This window comes from Heliconius melpomene, unplaced genomic scaffold (genome assembly GCF_056956725.1).
Source record: "Heliconius melpomene rosina isolate 202511_hmr_F unplaced genomic scaffold, ASM5695672v1 ptg000031l, whole genome shotgun sequence".
Lineage (NCBI taxonomy): Eukaryota > Metazoa > Arthropoda > Insecta > Lepidoptera > Nymphalidae > Heliconius > Heliconius melpomene.
In genome coordinates this window covers 237,608-257,478 of record NW_028181865.1, presented here as the reverse complement: position 1 = coordinate 257,478, position 19,871 = coordinate 237,608, and the positions used below count along the sequence as shown (strand labels likewise).

At 36.3% G+C, this 19,871-nt stretch overlaps 5 protein-coding genes across 6 annotated transcripts; 1 reads left to right on the top strand and 4 right to left on the bottom strand.

The window, feature by feature from the left end:
* The first annotated feature begins 3,160 nt into the window (after positions 1-3,160).
* On the top strand, positions 3,161-4,471 carry LOC146526485 (uncharacterized). Of its 2 annotated transcripts, none has more exons than XR_014879406.1 (2): positions 3,161-3,560; positions 3,706-4,093. XR_014879406.1 is itself a non-coding variant. In XM_085207058.1 (2 exons), the coding sequence occupies exons 1-2, from the start codon at positions 3,543-3,545 to the stop codon at positions 4,450-4,452; spliced, it is 504 nt and encodes a 167-aa protein (XP_085063184.1). In that variant the 5' UTR covers positions 3,211-3,542; the 3' UTR covers positions 4,453-4,471. The 2 variants fall into 2 exon arrangements, 1 of the variants encoding a protein (XP_085063184.1); XM_085207058.1 differs by having other exon boundaries at positions 3,211-3,560; positions 3,967-4,471.
* Positions 4,472-5,021: 550 nt separating this feature from the next.
* On the bottom strand, positions 5,022-6,444 carry LOC146526484 (uncharacterized protein F54H12.2-like). The gene is made up of 2 exons (XM_085207073.1): positions 5,240-6,444; positions 5,022-5,055 (listed from the first exon to the last, which is right to left on the bottom strand). Exons 1-2 carry the CDS (start codon positions 6,442-6,444, stop codon positions 5,022-5,024), a joined length of 1,239 nt encoding a protein of 412 aa, XP_085063199.1.
* Positions 6,445-7,674: 1,230 nt separating this feature from the next.
* On the bottom strand, positions 7,675-15,489 carry LOC146526483 (uncharacterized). The gene has a single exon (XM_085207056.1). It carries the CDS (start codon positions 15,250-15,252, stop codon positions 13,618-13,620), a length of 1,635 nt encoding a protein of 544 aa, XP_085063182.1. The 5' UTR covers positions 15,253-15,489; the 3' UTR covers positions 7,675-13,617.
* Positions 15,490-15,541: 52 nt separating this feature from the next.
* On the bottom strand, positions 15,542-17,155 carry LOC146526482 (uncharacterized). The gene has a single exon (XM_085207057.1). The coding sequence runs from the start codon at positions 16,492-16,494 to the stop codon at positions 15,736-15,738; it is 759 nt and encodes a 252-aa protein (XP_085063183.1). The 5' UTR covers positions 16,495-17,155; the 3' UTR covers positions 15,542-15,735.
* Positions 17,156-18,892: 1,737 nt separating this feature from the next.
* LOC146526481 (uncharacterized) lies at positions 18,893-19,871 on the bottom strand. The gene is made up of 2 exons (XM_085207072.1): positions 19,295-19,871; positions 18,893-19,190 (listed from the first exon to the last, which is right to left on the bottom strand). Exons 1-2 carry the CDS (start codon positions 19,516-19,518, stop codon positions 18,893-18,895), a joined length of 522 nt encoding a protein of 173 aa, XP_085063198.1. The 5' UTR covers positions 19,519-19,871.

The following is a 19,871-nucleotide window of genomic DNA, read 5'->3' as shown; positions in this document are numbered from 1 at the left end:
TGTCAGCCGCGCTGGGTTGAAGCTTTAGCGCCACTACAGCGGACCGCGGCGGTCTAAGTTTCGGGATTTTTGGCGTCTTTGGCGCTTTTGCCCCCGTTCCCTTCTTGGATTGCCGCTGAGCAGCAATAGCAGCAGGCTTCTTTTTGCCTCCCTTCCTGGCAACCACATTCCACCCTTCTGACAGGTCAGCTGGCGCAGGTGGAATTGGACGTGGCTGCGAGGCGTTTGACACCGGAGCTACCAGGGTCTTTTTGCCCTTGCCCTTTCCCTTGCCAGGCTTTCCTGGCTTCTGGCCCCTTGTCGAGGCAGGATTAGCGGGAGCTACCAGAGTAGTGTTCCCTGTCGCCTCTATACCCGCCGATGTTGAGGCGGTCTCCTTTTGCGAACTCTTCAACGCCGCCAGCGGGGGACGCATGCTTCTCTCCGGCAGAAGCCGGTTCTGTAGGCCTTCTATCCGGGCGCTCACCATCGTTCCGACTTCTATCATAATGGCGCGGCGCAACTCAGCGTCAGAACACCCAGGCTGACTAATGCCAGGCTCTACCACTTGTCTCCTTTGTGTTTGGAGGTCAGCCCGTAAAAAACTGACCTCGTTTCGCAACTCGGCCATTTCATTGCGCAGCTTATTGTTGTGAGCGCGCAACTGAGCTACTTCTTCCGTCGCCGTACGCTGGGCCAGTTCATCTACCGCCATTCCTATGGCCCTTGCCGCCTGCTTTAGAGCCTTGGTGAAGGTCCCTTTTAGGTTGCCCGATTTGGTGGCAACCTTTCTTATCACCGCAAGGCTGTCTACCACCTGGTTCTTCAAGTCAGACGCAAGTATGGTCTCGTCTTGCTCTTTTTCGGACGGCAGAGTCATGTCCGAGAGCCTGGAGCTAGCCCTGGCCAGGGCGGCCGCAGCGCCGTCCGTCCCCTCCTGCTCTGACCTCAGCAGCAACTCCTTCCTTTCTGCCTCACTGAGACCTTTCCGCCTCCTCATGGCAACCATTTTTGGCGCCGGTCTATCTGGCTCCCCTTCACCAGAAGACCCCGACTGATCGATCGGCTTCCGAGGCCTCTTCCGCCTGTCCTTTAAGAATTGTGCCCGTGTCCTTGACCTCTCCGACACCATCGACACAAAACTTTCAGTATCTGAGTCCTTTGACTCCGACGCTCCCCACAACCGTAGATATGACGATCCGGACCCTCGTCTCGACCTGACACTACCGACAGTCGACATTCCGTCACCAGCGTCCAATCTGGTCAGAACCACTCTTGGCTCCTTCCACACTCCTACGTTCTGGCCATCTCCAACTGACCCCTCCGCAGCGACACTCGAAACAGACACTCTCCGAGACGCCGCAACAACACCGACAACTTCCTCCGCCTTAAGCACAACTACTCCGCCCTTCTCAGGCAACATGACATCGCCGCCCTTCTCGGGCTCAACACACTACACCTCATCGTTTTGGTTTTTTTGTTTAAGAAATTCCATGTTGTTCCCACGAGTGTGGGGGAAAAACGGTCCATCCGAGCAGTGCCCCCTGTACTCGGATAAGCCTATTACGCCAGGGTGTCGGCCGGTACCCTGGCGGGACCAGCAGTAGCGACTGATCTCCCCATCAGCCATGAACCCCTCGCGCTGCTTCGCCGCTTGGGTTGGGGTAATTTTTTATAGAGGTTTTCTTCCTCGCAGCCCGGCCAGTAAAGGCAAGGCCCTCGGTTCCACTCCTGATTACGAGACATGACCGCAACCAAGAGTGGAGTTCCGATATATTCGGCGCAGGCACATCAGTGCACCTGCGTGGCGGTAGGGTGAGTACACACCACGCGCGCCCTCCGGTTCCTCACACTGTGTCCTCTGCATGACAGAGGACACGCGGAGAACCACGTCGTATTATTAGCCAGCGAGCAATCATTACCCAAGGACGAATCCTGTGGGCACCAATTACTCGCCGCCCAGGGTGCACCGGCCCGCACACTGTTCGTCCCCCCCGAATGACAAGCATTCGAGAAAGGGCCAACAGCGAGCGAACACACGAGGAGGTTATCCGACCAAGCACCCCAAGAAATGTTCAATTTTTTTTTTTTTTTTTTTTTTTTTTTTTTTTTTAACGTGAGGAAATCCTTTTACGGATACCGGCCCGAGTGGGGACTCGAGCGGGTTATGTGGGACTCGCGGACTTGGCAGATGTAGGCCGTCCGCATACCCACTAAAACCTCACGGTGCTCCTCCTCGACCGCCACTGGCCGCGAGACGCGGGGACTAGAATCGTCCACGAATCGCGGCGGCGGGAGCCTGCTAGGCACGTCGCGGAGTCAAGGGTGTGTGGGCACCCTCGACGGCCTGCTCGGAGTAGCGCGCGGGAGCAACCTGCGCGCGCCTACTCGGGCCAGGTTGGTAGGCGGTCAGCTTCCCCAAGCTGACCGCCCTCTGGCACATTAGGGCGGAAGGCGGCGATCGTGTGCCGCCCTCCGGCGACCCGGTCTCTTACGGGGGATGGCGACTTCGGCAAAAGCCTCCCTCGCCCGTTCCGCCGACTCCTTCTCGAGCACCACTGCCTCGCAGAAGGATGAGACCGCGTCCCACGACGTCTCGCTACCGGCCATGGCCTTGACTACGGCCGGCAGGGAAAGGTCGTCCCCGATGACGTCGCGCAAAGCGCGACGTTGAGACGCCCAGGCTGTGCACACCTCCAACGTGTGCTGGGCCGTCTCGTCGAGGCAGTCGTCGCAGTGGTGGCAGCGAGCGTCGGGCTCCCTCCCAGCGATCCGACACAGGTAACCCCCGAAGCAACCATGCCCCGTGAGCACCTGTGTGGTGCGGAAGGTTAGGACGCCGTGACGCCGCGCTAACCACTGGCGGAAAACTGGACGAACCGCCTCGATCGTCAACCGGCCGGCAGATGGTGTCGCCAGCCGGGATTCCCACATTCTTACCGCGGTTTCCCGCGCCTCCTTCGTGCGTGCCTGGCTTGCCGGTTCCCCGGACACTAGGCCTCGACGCCGGCAATAGACCGACGCCAGAGACAGAGCATCCAGATCCCACGGCATGACTCCAGCCAGCACGCACGCCACCTCACCGGAGATGGTCCGGTACCCCCGTATCGCCCGGATGGCCATCACCCTCTGCGCACGTCGCAGCAGAGTGATGTTGTGCCGATCCAGAGCGTCCGCCCATACGGGAGAAGAAATGTTCAACCTAACCTAACCTAAGATCTTCTTCTGATGAGAAGATGAAATCTTTTGTTTATTAAAAACTTCTCATTTAATATATATATTTTCGATTTATTTTTTAGTTGTTATTGTGGAATTTTAGACATGCTCAAACTTGTAACAGATTTGCTATTACTAACGCCATTGTTTCTTTATTAGTCATAAGTGATAAGCATACAGTTTGAATATTATCGTTATCACTTCCGGTATTTTAATAGGTTTGTTCCGCTACATTGTGCAAGTTAGTATAAAACGACTGTGTATCTTTTTTGGATTCATCACTAAGTTGTTCAGTGTCTTCTTGTTAAGAACTATTGTGCGAGTGTTGTCTAGTAAGTGCTAACCACATGGAAACCATTATGGATGTGAGTATTACTTTTTATTCATGTTATTTTGTATTTTACTGTGATTTTTTACAACTTATGTTTTTTACCACTCTCTAACGTTTTTTAGATAGCATAGAAATTTATTTTATTTTATACTTATTTTCGTTTGTATTCATTGTTGTAGTTTACCTGCTGCTTGGGTAGGAATAAGGCAGAATACAAGGAAAACCCGTATAAACAGTATTACTTCCCGACGATATTTACGTCTATAGCACACAAAAGCTGTCAAATACATAGAACATATAAAATGGAGAATGTTGTTTTATAAGAAGACCTACTGTTAATTAAGAACTAAAATCTACACTTATGTTTCTGTGCTTGGCTATTTGTATTAAATAATCAAACTCAGCATAAACAATACAATTTATTGTATTCATTGTTGTAGCTTACGTGGTGCGTGGGTGGGAATAAGACAGAATATGAAGAAAACACATATAAACAGTATTACTTCTCAACATCTGACGATGAACGTACCTCACCATACCCTATCAAGAAGCGAGAGAGATCAAAGAGCAGTGACTCTCTAAACGAGTTCTTTCAAGAACCTCCTCCGAAGATAAAAAAGACAAAACTACGTTCTTCATCGGTGGGGCGAGCGACGAACGATGGTACCTCATATATTACTACCAACGAAGATGATGGATCCAATGCAACACATCTCATAAAAATTGAGATATTTGAACTGAAAAAACTGGTTGATGTACCACCGGAGGAGCACTGGAAACATGCAGATGTGAGGGTCAAATATTATAACAAGAAAAATAACAAAAATAACCACCACCAGCTTACACGAAAGTTGGTACATAGTATCACCAAAGAAATTTCTAGTGCACCAAACCTAAAAAAATATCACTTTAAACAAAAAGACTAAATAAATTATTTTACTAAAATTTTACTGTGTTTTATTTTCATCTGAAAGGCATTTTAATAAAACCAAATAATATTTTTTACATTAGCATTTATTATTTCACTCATACATATTTTTTTACATAATGTTATTCTTGTTTAAAATAATATAAAAGATTGAAACATATCGTTTAACAGAAGATCATTATTATTTGTATCTTGATTAAACATTTCAACAAAGTTAGTGAGAGACATACCTCTACGCTTAAGATATATATATACAAGACAGTATTCGCCACAAAAAGAAGAAAAAAAAAAAAAAAAAAAACATTTTGAATTATCTTATTGCTATATGTCCATCTACTTGTATTTCGTTTTAAAAATGATAAATGATAACTATTTGGTTTTCGACCAAAAGTATCGAAATATTCCCCAATTCCATTTGTACCTATGTAAATTGCTATCCAATGTGAGCCTGGTTTTGTATCAGGATCTAAATTACTGATCAAATAAACAGGAGTTGACATATGAACCGGCAATCGATTAGCAGCAAAAACATTTGATGTTAAGGTGGGATGTATTGTTTTTAAATATTTACTTATCTCTAAAGTATTCATGATATTTACGTCTATAGCACACAAAAGTTATCAAATATATAGAATATATCACATGGAGAATGTTATTTTATAAGGCCTGCAGTCTATTAACTACTAAAATCTACACTTACGTTTCTGTTCTTGTCTATTTCAATTAAATTATCAAACTCAGCATAAACAATACAATTTATTGTTTGAGTGAGAGCATTTTCAAACCTTACTTCTAACCTAACACTCCCGTGTTTGATTAAATTCCAATGCGAAGAGGTGTTTGCAGCTAAATCAGGAGTTAGATCAAAGGCCATCAGACAATATCCTTTTGGATATCTATCTCTGTTGATACCATTACCTTCATTCAAGAAGTGAATACCAGTTCCCGTAAATAGTGTATGATACATAAGAGTATGAACTCCATTACTAAACGTTGGTTGTAAAGTTTTTGATGGTATTTGCATACCATCGATATATAAACTAAACGTATTAATACCGAAGTTATCAAAATCGTATGGGTTTTTAGTATAACTACCGTTAAAAGCTGTGTTATTAACAAATCCAATAATACACCGTTTAGGTATCTGTCCAAGGAAAACATTGTCAAGTGTTTTACCCTGAACACCAGATGGAATTGTTAAGACTTTTACTTCAGCTCTTGTGATTGGATATTTTGCAGTTGTAGATGCTAAAACTTTTTGATGAGCAAGCAGTACACTCGGATTTATTCGAGCTTTACGAATCATAAGAGTAGCATCAGTGATTGATACTTTTACTTTTATATCATTTGTTGAAGCCATGAGGTTAAAAGAATCTCTTGATCTAACTAGTTTTATACACATTTCAACACCATTTATCAGAAACTTTTCTTGATTAAAAATATCTCCATGCAAATGTCCAATCATTTCCACTTCTTTACTTTCCTTTACATATTTTTGTCTTTCTGTGAATCCTTTATTTGTTTCATCAGTATTGTTCATTTTCCCAGCAGTATCTTCATACCACAATCCGCATGTAAGATGTGATTGTTTCGCATGTGGAGCATAATTTAATAGAGTTTCTATGTAAGCACGATATCCATATGTATTATTTGGTGGAGACATAAGTTTTTGATTTAAATAGACATCTAATTGACTAAAAAGAGAGTGAAGCCAATAATTGACTGGAGCTACAACAGTTGTATCCTCAAGAGGTGTTAAATCTTGATTTACTATTTTTGCTTTGACATGAATTAATGTATGTGACAAATCAATGTAATCATCACCAGATCCAGGAATTTGAAATTCTAATGGCCCATCATCGCTGAGTGATGAAATTGGTTTGTAGTGAATCCATTGTCCATTTTCTATGCTTGTTTGAGTAGATGGTAAAGCGAATAAGTCCAGTTCGGATTTGGCACATTCACAAGAATGATTATGTAAAAACGACATTATTTTTAATTTGTTGAAAATATATCGTCGTTGTTGTAATTTAATTTATAATTTCTTTTAGCTCTTTTCAATGTTCTCCCTTTTAGATTCTCCGACTGAATGAGACTTTGTAGGCGACGTCTCTTGGTTTTGTTACCTGATCCTGTCATCACTCGATCTATTTTATCATCAGCTTTTCTTTTTAAATTTGAAGTAGCTTTCCTAAAACGTTCTTGCATCGATTCATTTAATGGTTTTGCCTGTACCATGTCTGATAAAAGTCCTACACCAGCATTCAATGCCTCTTTTCCAATCACTCTTGCTCCATTCGACAATAGAGGTAAAACTGATCTAAACAACCCACCCAAAAAACTTCCAATACCATGACCACGCTGATGTGCCGCACCCTTATAGATAACTCCAATTCCAGTTCCAGCTTGATGGATGTAATATTGTTGATATGGACAAATATTATCACTACGTTTTTCGTACATAATTTTATTTAAATTAGTTGCGTTTGAAATGTAACTTAACACAGCTCGTTCCAAATTCAAATGGTATATTTTCTCCGGTGTTAGACCTTATATCTATTTCAATTGTATCAAACTCTCTACGCATTACTGGGATATAGTGTGGGGGCGAAAAAACGTGCATTTTGTTAGATCCATATGCATATTTAACTGGATCCAAGGAAATAATCCGTAACAATGAACACATTACATCTCCCACTATTTGAGGTTCTACGATATTACAGTAAATTAATAGTTGTGATGGTAAACCTAAGTAAAGGTTAGCTGGAAATTTACCTGTAGTTTTAGTTCTTACATCAGTATTTGGATCAAAACCAAGCTGAAGACTCAACTTTGAAGAAAACTTTAGAGAAATGAGGTCATCGATATTTCCAGTTAAAGTGATGTATTTTGAAATTTTATCGTAGCGTAGTTTAAATGATTCTCTAGAATTCAGTGCTGATAGAACATCCTCTATATTTTCATAACTAGATGCTGGGATATGATCTTTATAAGTAACAATCTGTGGTTTAGCTTCATTGGGAACCTGCTGCTCTCTTTTACTTATGTACATTATATTTTGTTTACTTTGGACAGTGAACATAGTACATGGATACTGAAATTCTACAATTCCTACCGACCATTCTCCTTCTAGTTTGATAGATTTTGGAAGTTTTGTTGAAAAGTGTGTCGTCTTATTATCAGGAAAGTATAAAACTGAGCTGTTACTAAGTAGTGTTAAATAAAAATCTTCGTTATTCATGACTCTAAGCTCGATGCTAATATCCAACTGTTAAATTTATTCGGATAACCTTTCCACTTCACGAACAACTCCTTTCTGAGACCTGAATACCGAGTACGAATAATTTTATCTATTTTGTGTTTTGTAGTGGGATCATATGCTACTTTTTGTAACTCTTTTTCATAGAATGTTCCTATTATAGGTTCATCTTTTAAATCTTTTAAAGTATACACTAACCACGGCGATCTCTCTATGACTGATGTAATTATAAATATTTCATCACTCCAATTTGTTTCATATCCTTTTTGAAATATGTGTTTATATTTTGTTATTCTAACATGATCACCAATTTGAAATTTACAAATGGTTTTATGCTGACTATTTGTGTTACCATACAAATTACGCCAAACTGTCATTATATTATTATGATTAACATCACAAGGACGCATCTTAATACTTCGATGAATGCTATGGTTATATGAATAAAGCAAATCTTGTAAAATGTCAACATATCGATAAGTATTTTTATGTGTAAAATATCGCCACATTTTCATTTTCAATGTTCTCTGAAATCTCTCAACAATACTGGCTTTGATATCAGGATTGTTCGTCGTATAGTAATTAATATTTCGCGTTTTTAAAAATTGCTGTACATCCTTTGACATAAATTCAGTACCTTTATCAGATTGTAAGTGTTTGGGAATAGTGTTAGCTTCTAAAAATATACTTGAAAAACATTTTTTTATAGATTCAGAGTTCTTTTTTTGCAAAGGTCTAGCAAATGCGTATTTACTAAAAACATCGATAACACATAAAATATATTTATTTCCATCATTATATTCACTGTAATTTCTCATATCACTTAAATCAGCTTGCCAAAGATCGCTAATATTAGATAAAACATATTTATTTCTCGAAAATCGTCGTTGAACAGGCTTATGTAAGGTATAAGTTTCTTGAGACTCCAACCATTTTTTTGTATCTTCTTTAGTCATTTTACTTTTCATTGCTTCGGATAATTTATTTAAACTACTATAACCAGCAGGATTAGAAACATCATAATAAATATTTTTGATTTCTAATAAGGGATCCATCTTTCCCAAGCAATTTTTCGTTTTACTTTTTCTTCGTTCGATTTTGGATATGTTTGAGGAGTTAATTGATTTGTGGTGCTTGAAGATTCCGTCTCAGCTTGTGACGTTTTCCCAAAATCAGGTGTCTTTGACATAACATTTATGAAAGTTGCTCGTTTTGGATTTCCTATATAACTCAATGGTACTTTTAAATCCTTCAAAACTTTCGAAAATTCTACCCAACCTTGTGGCGAACTGTTTTTGAGTGGTCTTACAACATCATTGATTAAGTCAACAATATTACTTTTATAAACTTTCTTGTTGTCTATAAAAATTGTACCATTATCGTTCCAATTAATCTTATTTTTATTTTTTAATAAAATATCAATTAACAGCTCACCTTTTATTTTATATGTCTTTGGTATGAGTTGAAGCAGTTGAGATTTAGTGTAATAGTCATTACTTTTGTGTGGAGTATTCTCATTAATCAGTCTTTCGTGTGTTTTCAAAGGCTCTTCTTTAATGTCTACAGTTTTTTTTGTTGTTGCATCTTCTTTTATATAATTTTCCGACTCAGCAAAATTTACTAAGGGTATTTCTATTGGTTTTCGATCTTTAGCAATAAAATACAAATATCTCTGAAGAGTTTGTTGATAAAGTGACCATTTCTCTCTGTCGTCTAATTTAGTTTTTAAAACTTTACTCATTTCTTCATCAAGTTGTGATAAATTGTTAACAGTAGTATGAGCATTATCTTTCTTAAGTTTCTCCATTATTTCAGGTTCAATTAATATCATTTTCTTTGCGTTGTCCATTTTTATTCTAAATCAATGAATTAAATAGTGCACCCAAAACTGTGCTCAAGATAATTGGTAAGAAAGTTCCACCTTTTTGTATTATAATATTTTTTCTAGCTTTGTTCTTTGTCTTTGAAACAAGCTTTCTTAAAACATTCTTATACTTATCTAATTTATTTTTGTGTTCGTCTTGCAGCGGAATTTTCCCTTTCAAAACATTGTATATGCACTCACAAATGCAATCGATTTCTTCTTTATTACAAGCGCCAAGTAAAACTTTTCTATATTTTGGTTTTAAGCTATGTAACGCTCTTAAAAACTCTTTATGTGTCTTTACTCTATGTGTCATTGTTTAATAATGATGGAATTGTCTTTAGAGTTATTGTATTTATATCCCTTCTTAGGAATGTAACAAATGGTATATTCATCAGGAAATATGTTAGTTTTCATTCGATAAATATCATCTGTATTTTGTTTTAAATCTATCATCAAGTATCCATGTGGTTTACTAGTGGCATCTTTGTATGCTTCTTCAACATATTTAGGATTCTCAGGTACTATTTGACGAGCAAGAAAACGTATTTGAGTTTTGTCTCTAGGATTTTTAAAGTAAATGATGTAGCTAGAATTTAACGATATATCACGTTGCCCTTTCCCTTGATGAAACAAGTTTTGCGTTATGTAGAATACACTCAAGTTTCTATGATGACTTCCTTTAGTAAAAATATCAACTATGCGCCCATCAGATTCTCTCATAAGGTCGTCGATTATAATCAATTGGGGATACTTCCCATCAAACATGTTCAAGTCAGGAATTCCTTGATAGTAATTAACTCCACTTAAATTGTATAATGGTTGCATTTCATCGTAACACCATAAGCTAGTGTTAAATTCTTGATTACAAACATGATTTATGTTTTTCAAAAAATCACATACGAACTTTGATTTTCCACAACCACTAGGACCCGCTATAATAGCAGTGAAAGGGTGTTCAAAATGAAACATGTTAAATGTAGTAGGGTACGTCTATTCAGTTAAAACGTAAAACTAAATATGTACATATAATAAAAAATACATAACATTTTATAATATATTTTCTTAACTAATACAATAAAAATGACATCTTAATACTATTTTAACTTATAATGACCCCAAGCTAATGTATCTATAGAGTTATGCAAAATATGTCGCTTGGTGTCGTTGTATGACAAACAAATTTTATTATTTTTTTGTGTAAATATAACATGTTTGATGCTTCTAAATCTATACATTTCAGCAAGTTGTATTTTTTTATTAAATAAACATGATTTATAGTCACTAACATTTAATTTCTTAGTTACACTTTTATTAACCCCTTTAGCTTTGGTGATAGTACGATCTTCAACACTCATTGCATACATTTTTGATCGCAATCCAACAAATTCAGTAAGAATTTTTCCGTTGTTCTCGTCTTTAAAAAATCCTAATTTCTTTTTATTTACTTGAGGAAAGTGAAATTGATTATTTGAAGGATAATCAGAAGTATCGAAATATGAATTTAAATCTTCCTTAATTTCTTTGTAAAAATCACCGCAAAACATTTGGTATATCAGACTATCAGTATCAGTATATAACAATTTTATGTTGGTAAATTTATTTTTCATGTACTGATAGTGAAAGTCATACGTTAAAGTCTTGGATATCTCTAATATGCTAAAACCTAAATATATGGGCTTATTATAAAACAATTTAGTTTTGCGAAGTTGGACTGCGACCAAATTTTCAGAAAAAATGGAAAGACTGTGGAATTCGGGGCTAGCAATGAGACTCTCAACACCTTTGATTTTTCCATGATTTTCCCAATGTGTTAATAATTTCACGTTTACTCTTTTTTCGATATTTTCCATTGTCTTTCCAAATACAGAATTATTCATCAGCTTATAAAAATCTTTTTCAAAGTCGGATGTTGCTAAAGTTCGTAATTGAGTGTTTAATTCAATATATTTTTTTAACCAAGGTTTTTGCTTGAATTTTAATACTCTATGAACTTTTTGTACTCGCAAACCATATTTCTCACATTGCAAAAGGTTTCTATAATGTATAACATATTTTTTTTTGTTATATAAATTAGTAACTAATTTAGATTCTTTCGAATTACCCACACAAATATTTTCTGGACACAATGGAAAGTCGGAATGAGCATCATGTAAGCTATCGGGGTATTCTAGATCTACTTCTAAAATATATCCAATATCAGAGGTGATTGGTACATTATAATTTACATAAGGATCTTCCCATTCAAAATTAGACAAAGGCAAGTATTGAGACATAGCCCACCCATATAAATTGTTTGCATCAAGATAAATTAAATATGAAATAAGATCAAATCAAATCAAATCAAAAACACTTTATTGCACAAAGAAGATTTAAATTACACAATTAAATTTGTAATTTAGATACAGTGCATAGGCGGCCTTATCACTGTAAGTGATTTCTTACAGGCAACCCTTTTTTTAACAAAAACTAATAGTATGATACAATTGGTGGCGGTTAACTTTGCATAAAGATATTTTGTACTTTATTATATCAAACATATAAACATACGCTATTCATATATAAATACATACATACATAAATACATACATACATTCATAAATACATACATATATACATAAATACACACATAGATACCATATATACATTCATATAGAGATACAATACTTACATATACATATGCACAAAACAGATACATAGATTATAACGATAGGTAGTACTCCTTTAGCCGGCGCTTAAAGATACCAACTGATGTCGACTGCCTGATACACCTGGGTAACTCGTTCCATAATTTCGCCGTTTTTACGGTAAATGATTCACTGTAGCACTTGGTGCGACATAGTGGAACCTCCAATACGTTGTCATATCTTGAACGGAGATTGAAAGACTGAGAGTGGGAGCCCAGGAAAGTGAATCTTTGTTTGAGGTATGAAGGAGTTAAAGGAAGATACAAGATAGAGTATAAAAGGATAAGTGCATGATAATTGCGTCGATGCTTGATGGTCAACCATTTAAGTTGAACTCGATGTTGAGTAATATGGTCATACTTCCGCAATCCAAAAATGAACCTAATTATTACATTTTGAAGACGTTCGAGCTTGTTTAGCAATTGCTGTGACAAATCTAGGTAACAGGAATCTGCGTAATCCAGAATGGGAAAGAGAATGGATTGAGCTAAAGATATTTTGGTTTTAAGCGGCAATAAATTTTTCCATCTCTTTACCCTCCCAATAGCAGCAAAAGCTTTTCGACTTAACTCTGCTATTTGAGGAACCCATGTCAAAGAACTATCCATCCTGATACCCAGATTCCTCACGCAAGTACCAAACTCCATCTTGCAATCATCAAGCATTACGGAAGGAAGGAGGGAGTAGTCAATTTTGGAGAGTTGCTTTGAGTTACCGAGGATGCACAGCTGAGACTTGGTAGGATTTATCGACAGACCAAATGATTTGCTCCAGGTACTAATAATGCTTAAGTTAAAATTGATATGCCGTATAGCATCAGCAATATCATCAACTGCCGTGGTCGTATAAATCTGCAAGTCATCAGCGTAAAGGTGAAAGGACAATGTCAGCAGTGGAGTTAAGAAGTTTATAAATATAGAAAAAAGTAACGGAGAAAGTACACCACCCTGAGGTACCCCAGCACTGAGTCGATTGTATGAGGACTGTTTGTCATTAGCACGAATGCATTGTTCACGATCGACGAGGTAAGAATAAAACCATTCAATAGCGTTTTGCGATATATTAATAGATTTAAGTAAAGCTAAAAATATATCGACATCAATTGTGTTAAAGGCATTAGAGAAATCTAATAAGACTAATATGGTAATATTTTGCTTGTCTATTCCGCTTCTTATATCATCGCATACTTTGTTAAGTGCTGTAACAGTGCTGTGTCCCGGCCGGTAACCAGATTGGAAAGATGATAATATATTGTTTTTCACTAGGTACAGTGAGAGTTGGTGATGTACAATTCTCTCGAGAACTTTGGATAGAAAAGGAAGAATAGAAATATATTATTATATATATATATTTCTATTTTCTATAGTGTGTGAAAGATGTAGGATTGGTAATTTTAGGTATAGGGATAACATAAGCAAATCTCCAAGAGCTAGGGAAGGAATTGGTAGTAAGGGAACAGTTAAAAATATGACAAAGTACAGGAAGCACAACATTCAATGTCATAAGAATCATTTTACGGCTCACCCCATCAGCGCCAATTGCGTCCGACTTTATGGCAAGAATATGCCGTCTAACATCCGTGACAGTAACTGAAGAGAAATTGAAAGGAGTAAAAGACGGGAAAGGTTGTGAGGAAAGTGACAAGAGAGTACTGGATTTCATTCTCTGGCTTAAGAGGTTCACAGCAGTAAAATGCTTATTAAGTTGATCAAGATCCATTCTGTCGTTTATGAGTGTAGTTTTACGTTGTCGCCCAATACCCATAGAATCGAGAAACTTCCATACTTTAGCAGGACTATTATTAGTGACTGACTCGTGTATGTGTTTTCGTTGGGCATCCCTACAGACTTTGCAACATCGATTCCGTAGTTTTTTGTATTTGGAGCGGTTAGCATCCGTAGGACTTATTTTAAATTTGGTTTTTGCTCTATTCCTTTTCGACATAAGAATTTTAATATCATCCGTAAGCCAGGGAGCTGGTAAATGTTTTAGCTTGACAGGTCGTAAAGGAGCATGTACATCGAAAAGGTCAATTAGCAATGAGTTAAATATACTAACTTTATCGTCAGTTGTCGGTGCGTTTAGAACAGTATCCCAAGGTAGCCGGTTCAGATCCTGCAAAAAACTATCGTTGTTGAAGTTCTTGAAAGTTCTACGCATCACAACTGTTGGTTTTTGTTTTGGCGGGCGAATTTTATATGAGAGGTATATAAGATCGTGGTATGAAAAAGCTTTTGCTCCCAGTTGTCCATGCGTTAGAACTCTGTCAGTAGACGATACTATTATTAAATCCAGTAAAGAAGGAGGGCAGTGTGGAAAAAAGTGAGTAGGATTGGAAGGAAGTATATCTAAATTGACACTTTTTATGATATTTGACAACTGCTTTGTACGCCAATCATTTTTTAGCAGACAGGTGTTGAAATCGCCCATTATTATAACGTGATCCGCATCTGGTACGTGATTTTCCAGTAATTCTTCAAATGTCTCGAAGTAATTAATTTGAGATGAGGGGCTATAAAATACTCCGAGTAGCAGTTTGAAGGTCCCGAAAAGTACTTGGATAAATAAATGTTCAGATGTTCTTGAGTACGGTGATGGCGACTTGTCCAGTATACTAAAAGGAATATGACTGCGCATATAAATAGCAACACCTCCACCACCCTTTTCAGTTCTGTCGTTGCGTATTAAGTGAAACCCTGGCAATGCAAACGATGTCGATGGTAAACATGGTTTTAAAAACGTTTCCGAAACCAGGATCGCATGGATATTCGTTGCTTCAAATGAACTGAGTAAATCGGGATAGTGGGCAGGTATGCTCTGTGCATTTATATGTACGACATTAAAATTTTTCCCAAGGTTTTCAAAAGTCGTATTTAATGCTGAATTAAGTGGCAAGGAATGGATACTCTGGAAACTATCATCTGAACTACATTGAGAAAAAACGTCGTCATGTGAGTCATCACATTCAGAATTATGTCCAATATACATGGCAGCAGTATATATAATAGCAAATAATAATAAAAATTATCAAACAAATTACTAATATATAAATAAACTTATTGTAATTTAAGTAATGTTCAAATAATAATATATATAAATAAAAAGATATGTTAAAATAAATGTATATATAATAGATAATAATAAATACAACCAATATAAAAATATCTATGAATATTAAAATAAATGTATATCTAATACTATAAAAACCTTTATGCATCGCTTCCCGCCAGCATAACATCCCATGTTAATTGAAGTATTAGAAAATTACATGAAAAGTTTAAACTAGTTTGCATGACAAGAATACAAATATAAGTAAAATACAAAGAGATTAAGCATAAGTTACAATAAAATTAAACAATAAACTAAAATAAGCTATTATATTATATAAATAAAACAATTTTATATGAGAAACTTGATTAACTAAATAAAAGATATTTTGCAATTAAACTTATTAATAAATGACTAATAAAGTTACTTTTTAATTTGTCTCTTTGTACGTGAGACTAAAGTTGTTTTATTTATTTTGGAGTCAGTAGCCGTCATTGTCCCTGGTGAAATGTGTGGTGGCCTAATCTCAGAGACACTAGAGATCTTTTTTAGCTCAACTATGGAAGTGAAAGTGTGGCGCTTCCCATCTGAGCTTATAACATTTATAACACCATCTTTTGTCCAACACTTAGATATCCCAAATTGTTGTCTAGCCGCTAGGAACGCTTCATGTCTGGGTTTTGTCAAGAATTCAGACAAAGTAATCCCCGTATTCTTAAGATTAGTTTTACTAAACCAAACTTTATTTCTGGAATTGAGATCTTTGAACTTAACAAGTATGGCTCGTGTCCTATTAGAAGAAGAAGTTCCCAACCGGTGGCATCTGCTCACATCATTAACAGACAGATCAGAGATTTTCAGATGTTCAGACAGTACCTGGATGACTGTAGCAGATGTATTTTCTTTCTTATCCTCCGCTACCCCATGAACTAAAAGAATCTTTCTTCTGCTGCGCATTTCAAACTGATCATATTGTTTGGACAACAGTTGTACTTGCATTTGGAGACCTTCAAGTGCAGACATTACAAATGACCGGAAAGCGTTAAATTGTGTTGCCAAGTGAGAAGTTGGACTTGTAGCTGGTATACTACTAGCACATGAATTTAAATTTTGTTGGAATTCAGTCATTTTGCTGTTAAATTGCTGTGTAAGTTCTTGAATTGAGTGCTTTATTGAGTCCATAATAATAATATTTTATAGAATTGAGTACTCACAGTTGGTCAGTCACCACAATCAATGTCACAATCACAGTAATGCTTATGTTATATATCTTGAAGAATGGATGTATTGCTGACAGGTTATTTAGCTTCTAATTCATTATTTTACTTGTAATAAACATGTATTTATAACTTTTACTAAAATATTAAATAGAGAGCTCACAAAAAGACGTTTAACTTTTTTTGCGTCTACCGCCGAAAAAAATCCGATCCGCCGATCATTACTATCAAAAGTTTTCATGTGTGGATTATTTGCTTTTGCATAGCGATTACTGCATTGCGATATGCCTCCTCTAATACTGGATTTGACAAAAGCAATTTTGTCAAAATCTGTCAATAATTCTAGTTCAACTTTGGTATATTTTAACATAGCATCCCAACTTAACCCTGGAGCGGTATAGTAATAAGCAGGATCTAAATCGTAAGTCTTCATGCAAACATTTCTAAAATTTTCGAAAATATCACATAAAAGTATTACATCAGTTTTTAAGTAAAGATTAGAATAGTCAGCCATACTCTGACAGTGGAAATGAGACCATACTTTTTGAGCATGTTTATAATCATCAACTGAAATGCTTTCACCAGTCAATGTACTAGCGAAACACTCAATTGACGGCAAAGATGATAATTCTAATGATTTAAACGAAGTCATATGTTCATATGGATAAACACCTTTCCGCTTTAACAACTGAAAGTCTTTATCAGAGGGATATTGTTTTCTCGTTTCGCGGAACTCATCGTCATTAAGATTCTTAGTTAGTGAATCTAAACTACTCGATAAAAATTTGAAAGAGTCAATAAACCTCAAACCAACCTTTTTACCATTTACATTCAGAATTTTTGAGAAAGAAATATACTTTTCTTTATTTTGTGGAATGATTTGTACTTCACCTTCGGCAAAATTTAATGCATGTACAATAAAATGAGCATCGTAATTGCTCAGATTATGTAATATTATAGGAATAAATGAGGTGCTATGAATTTTTTTGCTACAATTCTCATGGCATACACCTATAAAAGTACCTAAATGCCAGTCGTGATCAATATATCGTTCATCCTTTAATTCACTCTCACATATGTAACATATAGAAGCTTCTTGTATTGTTTTGTTGTCTATTTCTGATAGAGGAAGAGGATATTTTTGAAAAGAATTAGCTCTACAAATAATTTCTATATATTTACGTAAACTTGTCAAAAATACGTTAGCACAGTTTTCGCCGGTATAAGTAACATACTTAGAAAGCTTATTATCATATGAACATTTGACATAATAACCAAAGCTGTACACATCATGTCTTTGAACGTCGGTAGTGAAAGATTTAAAAGGATCATTGGAACATGAATCGATTGGATTGAGAAAAGATGCAAAATCTGCGTAAATCACAAAGGGTACTCTCTTTTTCTTTTCATAACCTTCGAATTTTATCTTATCACTTGGTACATTTTCACCACGCCAGTTTTTTTTACTTATATCTTTATTTGGAAGATCGGTTCTGACATGTGTGCAATCATTCAATCTATGTCTATCGAGAGCTTTCTGACTGTTAAAATAAATAAGGCAGCCGTCACAAATGTAAATGGCATTATTTCGTGATGTAACCTGATGACTCACTAAACGAGATAATTTTTTTATATAGCAATAATGCCCATTACTTCCACTCGTTATGTAAAGTAAATTAATATGAATAGGTTTGAGACACTTTGTAAAATATAATGGACCAACCAGAGAGTTAGACTTACTCAAAGCATTGTATTCCAGTCCATAAACGTTAACACTCAAATTATTCAACTTTTCGATTTTATGATGTCTGTTAACTTCACAGGAAAAGGAACACCATCAAAATTTAACTTATTTTCATATTTTGAATATGAAGTGACTCGATCTGAACTTTTATTTGCTGGGTACAATGCTGAGAGTAAAGCCCACTTAAAGCACTGAACGTCGCTATTTTTTACATTTATTACTGCCTTTTTGTTTCGTATGTCGTGAGGCAAATCAATGTATGAAGATCCGCGAAGTGGATTAAATTTATTCACATTCATATCCAAACTAAATATTTTCTGAATAGACCAACCGCTGTCTTTCTTTTCAAACTCAGTTATTTTGTTTGCAAATATTTCATTTAAAGAATCGAGAAATTCATTTAGATTAACAGATTCGTTAATGATGACATTCGGAGTTTGAAAATCAAAAATATTTGTCAATTCTCTACATTGTTGAATAAAATTAGCTTGGAGTATAAAATTAACTTTGAAGGTTTTCAAAGCTACTATACTCTCACTAACTAAAGTAAAAAGAGTATCTTTGATGGAATTTAAAAACAAATTAAAATCCAAAAGCTCATCACTAACGGAGAGTGGAGTTATTCTGTAAGTATAAACACGTTTTCCAAATGCTTTTTTTCGATTAATGTTACATTAGGAAAACTATGATGAATGCGTAATGCATTATTTTTATGAATATTACTTCGGTAATGATTTGCTAAATATCTCCTTTTAACAAGTATTTTGCATACCTCACAGTTGATCATGTCAGTGTTTAATGGTTGAACTGATGGTTCTGAATCCCTCGAAGTTGAAGGTTCGCTTGGACGTCTCATTTTCACAACTTTTTTATTGTTATCTTGAGCTACGCGTTTCAAGCCTCTGCCAACTTGTAAGCTGGTTAACAAAGAAAAAATAAGTTTTAAATTCAACATCTCATAAATTTAAACAGGAAAAAAAAAGAAATAAATAAAAAAACATTAATAATCATTATTACTTACTGCTTCTCCACACTTTCACTTATGTTGAACAAAGCTTCATCAAATTGTGAATCAAAAGTCTTTGACTCAATACTGGTGAATTTATCGTTGAAAGCTTCCATAGCACATTCTGCTGATTCCACAATCTCGCATATTTCTTCCAATTCCTTGTCAGTCCAGCAATTACTTTCAATCTCCTGTTCTTTAGTAAATAACACACTAGTAACATGATCATAGTTCGACATGTGCTTAGCACTTACTAGACAACACTCGCACAATAGTTCTTAACAAGAAGACACTGAACAACTTAGTGATGAATCCAAAAAAGATACACAGTCGTTTTATACTAACTTGCACAATGTAGCGGAACAAACCTATTAAAATACCGGAAGTGATAACGATAATATTCAAACTGTATGCTTATCACTTATGACTAATAAAGAAACAATGGCGTTAGTAATAGCAAATCTGTTACAAGTTTGAGCATGTCTAAAATTCCACAATAACAACTAAAAAATAAATCGAAAATATATATATTAAATGAGAAGTTTTTAATAAACAAAAGATTTTTATTCTTAGGTTAGGTTAGGTTGAACAT